At 53.8% G+C, this 11,320-nt stretch overlaps 1 protein-coding gene and 1 long non-coding RNA gene across 2 annotated transcripts; one reads left to right on the forward strand and one right to left on the reverse strand.

Annotated features, from left to right (window-relative positions):
* Positions 1–7,838: 7,838 nt before the first annotated feature.
* On the reverse strand, positions 7,839–10,550 carry YRDC (yrdC N6-threonylcarbamoyltransferase domain containing). The gene is made up of 5 exons (XM_053964793.1): positions 10,096–10,550; positions 9,817–9,931; positions 9,406–9,525; positions 9,090–9,232; positions 7,839–8,745 (listed from the first exon to the last, which is right to left on the reverse strand). The coding sequence occupies exons 1-5, from the start codon at positions 10,548–10,550 to the stop codon at positions 8,682–8,684; spliced, it is 897 nt and encodes a 298-aa protein (XP_053820768.1). The 3' UTR covers positions 7,839–8,681.
* A 56-nt stretch (positions 10,551–10,606) lies between these two features.
* On the forward strand, positions 10,607–11,220 carry LOC128799925 (uncharacterized). Its single transcript, XR_008434867.1, has 2 exons — positions 10,607–10,675; positions 10,872–11,220. It is a non-coding gene; the product is annotated as an uncharacterized LOC128799925 (long non-coding RNA).
* Positions 11,221–11,320: the final 100 nt, after the last annotated feature.

Consider the following 11,320-nt stretch of genomic DNA (forward strand, 5'->3'; position numbering starts at 1 on the left):
TAATTTGTCATTACCATACCGACCTGGAGAGCAGCTGAACAAACCATTAATATTGAACAAACCACAAAACAAAACTCTTAATGGCTCCTGTCAGGCAGAGACCAATGCTGACAGATGACCTGTAGTAGCACAGGAGAATAATTTGTCAATTGCCATTGATTTCCAAAATCAAAACATAAATTTTGCTTCACAATTGAAGTATCATGGGAACTTTTATTTTTAGTAGGTGTTTTGTCTCCCTGTGATTTTTGGGAATGAAAAAATATTCATTCTAGACAAACTCACACAAACTTGCTGATTAAACCCAGACACCTGCTTCTGTGCCCGGCCTGGATCATTGCAGGGAGTCCTCAGAACTCTCCTCAGTGCTGGTGTGGCTCCCAAGTCAACCCCCTGAGCACCACTACCACTCACACCAGAGTGGCAGGAGGGGTCCCCGCCCCCCTGTATTTCAGTGCAGAGCATCCTGCTGCCAGGGAGAGCAGTGCAAGACTGCCCGTCCAAGGAGAAGCACTGAAACCTGCAATTTGGACCAACTAGATGCCCAGTGATGTTTTTGAAAGGCCCAACACCCTCTCTTCCACCACGGCCCTGTAGGCAGCTCCAGCCCACAACTCACCCCAACAGCTCCTGTCCATGACCAACAAACCCCACAGCTCCTGTTGGAACCCACGACACCCCTCTGGTTGCCCTGGCTGTCTCGAGACCCTGGCAGGGGGCTCGGAGACCTTGGCACAATGTCAAAAACACCTGTGGCTTCCATTTTAGCCTGTGGAAAAAACTGCCAACTCTGTATGAGGAATTACAAGCCACAAGGGTTTGAGTAGCGTAATAGGTGAATTGACACAGGGTGAAAAAGTAGAATTTTGGGGCTTTTAGACGAGGATTCAGGGGATCAGGATGGAGGGATTTGGGCGTGTCCTGACCTTCTTCTCCTTCTCCTTGCCCTCCATGTCTTGCTGTGATGGTGACACTTTTCTATTGGTTTAAGGTAGAGACACACTGTCTAACATAAATGATAGATATTGGCACTTTATTGTAAACAGACTATATGTAACTTTTGATAGAAAATGTAAACACTGCCCAAGAGGTCAGACAGATTGCCATGGCCTCCTTGCCAGATGGAGCTCGGCAGGTCAGAGAAAGAATGTTATAGATAAAGAAAAATAAACAACCTTGAGAAGCCAACCCTACGCATTCAGACTCCTTCTTTGGCTGCACGGGCTGGGAAAAGAGGACTTTTACAATCTCGGGGTCATCCCAACACACAGAGACACCGAGACCCTGAGAAGCTCCCACCCCAGCACCTGCCAGCTTGGCTCCACTTTTGGGCAGGAGTTCAGCACATCACTGTGGAGCCCAAATCCCCAGCACTTGCCTTGAGCTGCTCCATCTCTGGACAAACACCTGCTGTGCTGCACACACTGCGAGTGCTCTGCTTCCCCTGCCACTACCACCAGCAGCATCAGTCCTGCTGCTACCAACAGCGCTGAGCCTGCAGACTGCACTCTGAAAACACGGGAAACCACCTCCCTCTTGCACACAGGAGCCACCAGGGCCTCTGAGCAGCCCTGCAGACCCAGCAGCTCTTCCCACAGCAGCAAACACCAGCACTACCTGCCATTGGCCCATGCTCTGCTCTGCTTCCAGCAGCTCCATGTCCGTGTTCTCCTGCATCCACGGCCTTTTGTCATTGTCTACCCCATGACACAAACCCATTATGATAGCAATTATCAGAGTCACTGTGATCCCAGGCAGATGCCCAGAGGAGCAGCAGTGTTTCACACAAGGCAGTAACAAATTACTGAATGTCACCTATGATTTATCATTGCCTTGGTTTCCAGACAGTGATACTGTTTCCCCCAGGGAAGCAGCCTTGTGGGTGCCAGCACATCTGCTCTGATTGAACCTCTCACAGGGATGATTTTGCTTATTTTATTGGATTGGAAGCATCCCCAATAAGCATCTTGAATCCTTGTCTGAGTGATGCCTTTGCCATATGACACTGAATTTACATCCCATCCCCTGCATACAACTGCTCTGACAACTGGAAAAGCACCATATGGGGTGGGGACACACTCCAGGAACTCAGTCCCAGCAGGGACCAGTCTTTGCCGTGCTCGTGAATGTGCCAGAAACATCTGCAGGTGACAGGCCCTGCCAGAGATAAGACTACGCAGCACTGTCCCGTGCTTTCATCTCCAGAAATGCTTTAAGATGCAAAGAAATTAATAGCTGCTTCTCCTGGGCACGGCTTTTGGCTGCATGGGGGTTTGAGACAACACAGAGAGACTGCTGGACATGTCTGCAAGCTTGAGCTGCTCTGAGGAGGAGCAGAGACAGCCCAGAGGGCACAGCTGCCTTGGGCACGGGCTCTTGGGAGGCTCCCGCTGCAGCTGCCACTGGGAAGGCTGAAGTGGCACTTTGTGCCAGTGAAGTTCTCTCGGGGTCTGGGTGTCGGGATGACCCCAAGATTGTAAAAGTCCTCTTTTCCCAGCCCGTGCAGCCAAAGAAAGAGTCTGAATGCGCAGGGTCGGCTTCTCAAGGTTGTTTATTTTTCCTTATCTATAACATTCTTTCTCTGACCTGCTGAGCTCTGTCCAGCAGGTTGGCCATGGCATTCTGTCTGCTTTCTCGGGCAGTGGTTACATTTTATACCAAAAACTACGTATGCTGTGTTTAGAATAATGTGCCAATATCTATCATTTATGTTAGACCGTGTGTCTCTACCTTAAACCAATAGAAAAGTGTCACCATCACAGCAAGACATGGAGGGCAAGGAGAAGGAGAAGAAGGTCAGGACACGCCCAGATTCCTCCATCTTGTACCCCTGAACCCCATTCTAAAAAGTGCTAAAAATTCTACTTTTTCACCCTGTGTTAATTCATCACACCTTTCAAACCCTTGTGGCTTGTAATTCCTCATACAGAGTTGGCAGTTTTTTCCACAGGCTGAAATGGAAGCCACAGGTGTTTTTGACTTCCTGCCAAGGTCTCTGAGCCCCCTGCCAGGGTCTCGAGACAGCCAGGGCAACCAGAGGGCAACTCCGACACAGTTCTGCTACTGACACCCCCCCTCACCACACAGAAATGAGGACAGACCCCTCAGAGCCAGCCCTCCCTCTGTCAGCACCCCAAAATGGGCTGGGGTTCACCACCAGAGGCAGGGCCACGGTCACCCAGGGTTTGAAACACATGGCAAAGCCCTCTGCTCCCTGGCATGGCACCTCCAGCTGCTGAGCCAGACCATGTCCTTAGTCCCAGCAGCCAGCTGGCCTGTGCCCTGCTGGGACAACAGCCTGGCCTCACCACCAGCACCCAGCTTGTCCTTGCCACTGGCTGCTAGTGGGGATTGTGGCTCCAGATATCCCTTTCATCTGATCAGGGGCTGCTCGATTTAATTCCCTGCACTTCCGTATAAAGTGAGGGTCGCATTCAGAAAGCAATTTGTGTTTCTCAGAGCAGGCAGTCAGAACCTTTCCCATTAAAATGTAAATTTAGCCGTGTTTTCTGGCATCTCTTTCCCTTCCTTAAGAATATGAACTTGTATTATTTTATCCATCAACGATATCTTCCCCTCCATTTTGTTTTAAGGAAAAAAGCTGCCTGATATATACCTTTAGCAAATTAAATTTGAATTGAGTGTGATGGCACAACAGGGATCCAGATTACAGGGAGACGTCCTGGCCTAATTGGAGTCATTGCCAAGAAGGTATTTGCAGAGTGTTAACCACAGAGGGCACAAGGAAAGCAAACATGGGCTCTGCACCAAATTCTCATTTCACCAGCATTCCCAGCTGGCTGCAGGACCAGCCTGCCCCAACACCAGCAGCACCTTGATGGTGTCTCTCAAGACTGTCCTGGATGCTGAATTTAGTTTTACTGCAATGCCAGCCATCCTTGGCCAGGCACCACAAAGCCCCACTGGCCACTCCCTCTGCCAGCCCTGGGGCTCCCATGTCAGCCAGGTGTGGTGGTTCCTGCCCTGCCAGCAATCCCTGTCCCACCTCCATCAATCCCTGCTCCACCACTGATCCCTGTCCCACCTTCATCCATCCCTGCTCCACCTTCCATCCCTGTCCCAGATCCATCCATCCATCCATCCATCCATCCATCCATCCATCCATCCATCCATCCATCCATCCATCCATCCATCCATCCATCCATCCCTGCCCCACCACTCATCTCACCACAGCTGCAGCCACGCAGCAGAGGGGAATGGATGTCTTGGAACCAGCAGAGGATTTTGGCCCAACATGCTCAGAATAATGAAATCAACTGTCCCGCTCACTGCAGGTTTTAAAAGATGATGTTTCATGATTAAAACCCCAAATCTCTGTGAACTCACCATTTCTTTTGCTTTCAGACACCTGGAGGCAGGGAAGGGCTCTCTCCACACCTGGGGAAGGCTGTCAGCATTTGAAGGGTGTTCAGAGGATACAACTATATAGCAAGGAGGAAAACCTGAAAATTCCCCTCTGCCCACATTGGGCAGGTAACTGCCACAAGCTTGGGAGCTCCTCATTCCCCAGAAATCTCATCCAGTCAAGCTGTGGCTGATGACAACTTGCACCTGACAGAGCTGCAGCCAGGCTGTGAGCAGAGTTAATGGGGAGCATCACCCCAGAGCCCAGGGAGAATGGGCTCATCAATAACAATGAATGTTTAATTGCCAGGGGGGAATCTGGTCCAGTGCCTTCCCTGTCCTGGGGACCAAAGTGCTCCCCATGGCTTTCCTACAGGACTGCCCCTGGAGCCCAGCACATCTTGGACTGCAACAGAATGCTCTGTCCCACAGCAGCAAGTAATCAGCAGCCTCAGCCAGCATTAATTATGCAGAGAATAATTTGCTGATAATGAAAAAAAAAAAAAAAAAAGAAGTTCTAATTTAATCAAAATTAAATTAATAGTTAATTTAGCAATTCCACAGTGAAGAGCCCTTGACTTCTGGACTTCTCTCCACATGCAGGGACTGTTCATGGTTCCTGCAGTGGTGACATCCCATGGCACCCCAGAACTTCCCCACCTCAGCCTGCACTGCCCAGAGCCCCCTCCCCAGGAACTCCCTGCAGCCATCCCCAAGGTGGCAACACCAGGTGGTAAAACACAGCTGTTCTGAAATAGGGAAAAAATGGAGAAGAGGTGGATGAACACAGACCATGTTACCTTTAAGACCCTGAAAATTGCAGTACAAATGAATATTTTTTTAAGGAACTGGAAATAGGAAGAAAAGCAGCCAGGCAGAACATCCTTCAGAAAAGGGAGCTGAGAGCAAATCTGACAAATGTACCTCCAGTGACCTGGAAGGGGGAACGCTATCTGAAGGAAACAGACTCTCCAGATGATTTCAGGGTCCCTTCTGGCTATATTATCTACCCTTCTACAGACTAATTCCTTAAATCAGTATTAATTAATGTATTAATTAATTAATTCTTTAAACCAGCAGGGCAGGCTGGGCTTCATCTGGAAACATCTCCCCAGGCAGTGGACTATATCCTAGTCAAGGCATTACAAGAAAATAAATCAGAAGATTAACATAAATACTATTTGAAAGACTTAATCAGCTGCAAATTGCAGTTTTTTGTTTCCAGCTTAATTAGCATGAGTGTGGTTTTCATTGTATTGGGAAGCAGAACGAGGGCAGTAGCAGCAGCATCAGATCTGTGTTTGCAGTGATGGAGGAAAACCTCTCCCTGCTTAAGGCTCTGGGATGCCTCAGACAGCAGCATTCCCACCAGCTCCAGCAGGGCTGGAAAGGGGCAGACTTCACCTCCAACACCAGCCCTGGCCCAGGAAGCCTGGCCTGGTGCTGCTCGTTTGCTCCAAGAGTTTGAACTGGCTCTGCTAGTGAGGTTCTTCAGATGCATTTTTTGTTTGCAGGGCAAGTGCTAATTAAAATGTAAACCACGTATCTCCTGCTCTGAGTGCTCATGCCAGTGTGATTTCCACAAGGGCTGCAAACACAAGGGTCACCCCAGTCTGTGAGTAGGTTTGTGAAGGTGTTTATAATCCTGCCTGGCATATTGCCAGAGGTACCTCCCCACTCCAGCAGATGTGTCTGATCCCCCTGACCTGGCTGGGGGTGTATTTTCACCGTGTCCCCAGACAGGTCACGGTGTCCTGGTGACAGTACAGGTCCTGCCACCACGTCCCCTGCTCACAGCACACCGCAGTCACTCAGTGTAGCTGCAGGGTCCCCTGTTTGGGAAGTACCAAGGACACTTGAACAAGCAACTAATCCCGGTTTTGCTCTGTGCTGGCACATTCCAGAGGTGCTGACAGTGCCCTGACACTGATACACAGACTTTTCACTTCCGCTGGTGCCAAGTACATCGTGCTGACAGCACAGTGCCCCACAGCCAGCCAGAAGCCAGAGGAAAGAGGGAATTTATAGTCCCTGCAGTCTCTGCAAGGGAACGACAGCACTGGCCCTTTCACCTGTGCCTGCTGCATGGCTCATCCTCTTGCTGCTGCTGGTACAAATAAAGCTGTCACTTGCAGAGACACAGCGCTGGCAGCAGGGAATGAGCCATGAGCAGAGGCACCAGTTGAGATGGTGACACGTTTTTCCAGCTCTCTGCCCACCTTGGCTGTTCACAAATGCCACTGCAGGTCGTGGCCAAGATGAGGCTCTGGTGAGCTCCCAGAGCAGCCACCAGACCAGTTCCATTCAGGCAAGGCTGCTCTTCCTTAGGGCTGTGCCTCGCCTGGGGGAGCATCACTCCCCACACAGCTGTAGGAAAGGAGCCCTTCCTGGCTCAGCTCCACCTGCATGTTTCAGAGTCCCCAAGGAGAGGAGGAGGAGGAGCTGCTGCAGCAGAGCCCCCACAGCCAGGGAAGCAGCTCCTGGAGGCCCCTCAGCTGCATGGTTCTGTAGGTGACCATGGCTCTACTGGTGCAGGGCAGAGCCAGGTGCCTCTGCCAGCACACAGGGCAGGGGCACAGCTGAACCCAGCTATCCATGGTTTGAGCAGGGAAATACATTGCTGGGAAATTAGGAAATGTTTGGAAAGCGGATGGCAGGTGTGAGTGATGGATGGGCCCAGCAAGGATCGATGAATAGCTGATTAGCTGAAGAAAGAGGCAGGGGTTGCTCACTGTGCAAATCCAGCAGGGAAATTGCTCACTGTGGTGGGAGGTTACAGCCAGCCCCCAAACAGCCCTTACACACCCACAGGTATGGGGGCACCAGGGCAGCATTTCTGGCTCTGGTGTGAGCTGGGGGATCTGGAGAGTCACCTGCCCAGACCCACTGACCACCAGGGCCCACAGGGGGACCCCCCAGGGCCCCACTCTGCCCCCTCCACCACACCAGACCCTCTGCTCAGAGCAGTGCCTGCCAGCACTGGGACAGGCAGGCAGGACTAGGGCTCCTGTGCAGGCTAAAGTGATTTCTCAGATCCCTCTGATATCCCTCAGCCCCTCCATGCCCCAGGATACTCACCTGGGAAAGGCAAGGTAAGAGCAGAGACCACACACCCACTCTGCAAATGACAGTAACTCACCCAGCCTGCTGCTTTGGGAATTTTGGCAATTAAGCAGAAGCTCCAGCCAGGCAGTGATGACTCTGGGGTCAGCTGTGTGTGCAGTGCAATCCTTTAGAGACAGCTGCTTGTGAGCAGCAGTAACAGGAAACTCCTCCATGGCCCTGAAGACACTGGAAAAACCATCCCAGTGCAGGCTGTGCAAGGGCTGGGTGCAGGCAGGGCAGTGGACCTGGCACTCCACACATGTCCCAAGGGCAGAGCTGTCCCCTCAGGGACAGGATCCTGGCCCCACACCCCACACTCTTTGCTTCCCAGTGACTTCACTTTTCAATCAATGATCAATACCAGTGGACACTTTCATCCATTCCCTGTTTACTTCAGCTTAGCACCATTTCAGAGCAAAACCAAGAGAGAATTCACATTTAAACAAAAGAAGATCATCACACCAAGAGCTTATTTCATTCTCTGCATTAGGAGGAAGCAGGCTGCTCTGAGCAGCTCTAGCCTGGGCTATCTGAATGCTGTGAATTTTCAGAAGCACTGACAGTTTCATCTCAGCAGGAGGTTTTGATCACATTTAGAACAGAGAAAAGCAGCCAGAGAACAGCACAGCTGTAAAACCATCAAAGCTCCAAACCCCTCTGCTCCATGTCTGCTTTCCTTCCAGTGCAGATGGCACGGGATGAGCACTCAGAAGTGGGGGCGGGGGGGGCACACAGGGCAGAGTGCATTTTTGGATGGTAATCAGATACTAGGAAAGTCTTTTAATATGAGAGCTGTGGAAGCTACAATGAGGCTTTGGTATTGTAATATAACCCTAGGTCATCTGCCTCTGTTGTCCAGCACTTTCTATTATCCAAAACATGGCCATGTCCCCTGATTTCTATTAATTATGCTGACAAGTCCCTTGAATTTCTGAAACCTGTTACCCAGGCTTATTTAGCTTTCCCTTTGGCATCTGAATAATCAGGACTGTACTGTATTTCACAAAGCCTGACCAGGATAACACAACGGACAGTTTGGGAACAGTACAGCAGCACAAAGAGGTCAAAAGGGGTTTTCTTGTCTTTCTTTTTGAATATTTTTTTATTTACCTTGACATAACCCATCGACCTTATTAAACAAGGCCATGATCACCCACTCCTGAGTGCACAGGCACACGGTGCCCAGCTCCACCAGCTCCCAGTCCCAAGGGTTAGGAAGATTCTGGTACCAAGCCATACTTCTTCTGCAGGATTTCAACTGTGGGCGTTAGTGCACTGCAGGGAGAAACACAGCCATCAGAACAAAGGGTTTGGAGCACTAAAACTGCATTTTCTGGGGAAGAGCAATCAGCAAGACACAGGATTGTACTTAGAGCCAAGGAGAGCATGAACTCCAGAAACCACAGCTTCACACAGAAGCTGTGAGAAAGGGGAATTTGAGAGCTCCTGAGGATTTCCGTGTGTGCTCATAATTAGGTTAACATTAATGGGAAGGTGGAACTGCTGTGGGAAGCGAAGTGAAGCAAAGCAAACAAAACAAAGCAAGGTAATGCATGCCCCACCCCTATCCAGAAGTTTTGTTTCATTTAAAGCAAAGGAAAAGCCCCAGCTACACTCACCAGCCAGGACGGATAATGGAGAATTTCCCCGACACAGATAAGTCAACCACAGTTGACCCCAAGCGACACTCTGGGCTCTGGATGTCTCCTATGGGGCCTCCATCAATGACCAAGGACAGCTGAGGCCACAAGTCCTGGAATTCCTGCAAGAGAGCTGCAGGTAATAGTCCTGACAGCGGCTTGTATCATTTAAATAAAATAAAAATACAGCAGCAGAGCAACCCTTAGCTTATTGCTAAAGCTGAGTTGAACTGAGAGAGCCTGGGGCTCTGCCAAACCGCCCCAGTGACATCCCAGGGGAATGAAAGAACCTCACCAACACGGTCAGCGTGCTGCCCCGTGAGCTGATGTTGGCGCTCGTCAGAGCCAGCGGTCCCGAGCAGGCTCGTGCCAGGTCTCTCATGAAGGGGTGGTCTGGAATGCGAACTCCAACCAGCTGCAGGGAAGGAGAGCAGCATTTGACACACAGAAACTGCTCTTAATTCTGCGTTGCCTAAAGCTCTCTTGACTTAAAGCTGAAACTCTAGAGAACTGACAGATCTGCATCTGCTCAACCTGCAATAACACAAGACTTAAGTCAGACCCTAATGCTGGTTTACGCCATGTCCAGGTCAGTCACAGGGAGCAGGACAACACAGGGACCACTTCTGGGGACAGGCAAGGACAAATGTTGCAACAGCAGCACAAAGCCAGCCCCCTGCCCCCCAGTCCTGCAGCCATGACCTACCGATGTGAACGGATTCAAGTCTTTATTCAGCTCCTCTGAACGCTCTAACACCAGCGTCACTGGTCCCGGGAGTAAGTCCCGCAGCAGCTCGTCGGGAACATTCACGTGGCAGTACCTGCAGGGCCAGAGACAGCCGGATCAGGGAGTGCACACGGCGTGGCCCAGGCCACCGGCCCTGGGGCAGCTGCAGCACGGCCTCCCGTGCGTTCCGCGGGGCTCCGGGCCCGCGGCGGGAGGAGCCGCGGGATCTCCGGGCAGCCCCGCGGGCTCGGCACGCACCGATAGAGCCGCTCCACGTCCCCGAGGCAGATGGCGAGCGGCTTGGCGCCGTTCCGCCCCTTCAGGCTGTAGATGCTGCGCACGGCGGCCGAGTCTTGCGCCAGGCAGGCCACGCCGTACACCGTGTCCGTAGGCACCGCCACAAGCCCGCCCGCCTGCAAGGCACCGGCCGTGGCCGCCACCGCCTCCCTCCAGTCAGCGGGGCAGCCCGGCCCCCGCCGCCACCGGCCGGGGCCTCCACCTTCCGCTGCGGGCCAGCCCGGTTCCACTGGGGCGCTACCGCCGCCGGCCCAGCCTCCGCCCTCCGCTGGCTCCCCGCGCGCACCCTGCGGGCCGGGCCGGGCCCCGCCGGCGGGCGGTAGCAGCACCAGGTGGGCACAGCCCGGGCCCAGCCCCGGCCCCGCCGCTTGCTCCGCCGCCCGCGCCAGCGCCAGCACCCGCGCCGCCCGCGCCATGCGGCGCCACTTCCGGCGCGGGACCGTGACGACGCAGCCGGGGCGGGGCCGCCGCCGTTCCCATGGCGACCGGGGGCGCGCGGGAGCCGCGCGAGGGCCGGACGGAGCCGGCGGGAGAGCGGCGGGTGCGGAGAGGAACGGGAGCGGCCAGGGGGACGGGGAGACAGGGGAGGAACGGAGGGAACGGGAGCGGCCAAGGAGATCGGGGGGTCGGAGGGGGGACGGGGGGACAAGGAAGTGTATCTGTAACAGGAGGAACGGAGGGAACGAGAGCGGCCAGGGGCTCCGGGGATGACCGCTGTCCCCGCCGTCTCCCCGCAGGTTCCGGACGGCCTGGGGAGGCTGCGGGAGCTGCTGGAGCTCCGGCAGCGGCAGCTGCGGTCCCGCATCGCCGCCTGCGAGGAGCTGAGGGCGGAGATGGCCGCGCTGCGGGCGGCGCAGAGCTCTGGCCCGGCGGGCGGCGCGGGGCCCTGAGGAGCCCCGGGGACGGCGGCGGGAGCGGGGATCGGCCCCGCGGAAGGGACCGAGGGGTTTGGGGCTCCGGGAACGCCCCGGCGAGCGCAGGGAGCGCTGACGGCCGCACTGCCGGGCTCCCCCGCCGTGGCCTTGGAGCTCACTCGGTGTCGCCGCGCTCGTACCTTATCGCATTAAATTTACACTTCAAAATAAAGCGAGACGGGCTCGGTCCGTATCTCCCCACCCGCCGTGTGCTCCCAAGGCCGGTTCCTCCCTGGCCGCTCAGGGATCGGCGCTGCGGAGCTCGGCACAAA

The sequence above is a fragment of the Vidua chalybeata genome, chromosome 25, assembly GCF_026979565.1.
Source record: "Vidua chalybeata isolate OUT-0048 chromosome 25, bVidCha1 merged haplotype, whole genome shotgun sequence".
Lineage (NCBI taxonomy): Eukaryota > Metazoa > Chordata > Aves > Passeriformes > Viduidae > Vidua > Vidua chalybeata.

Excerpts from the sequence above, each read along its gene's own strand:
- YRDC (XM_053964793.1), bottom strand. The coding sequence starts at position 10,550 with ATGGCGCGGGCGGCGCGGGTGCTGGCGCTGGCGCGGGCGGCGGAGCAA. Across the intron at positions 9,932-10,095 it reads GACGTGGAGCGGCTCTATCG|GTACTGCCACGTGAATGTTC; the intron begins GTGCGTGCCGAG and ends CTGGCCCTGCAG. Across the intron at positions 9,233-9,405 it reads GCAGCACGCTGACCGTGTTG|GAATTCCAGGACTTGTGGCC; the intron begins GTGAGGTTCTTT and ends GCTCTCTTGCAG.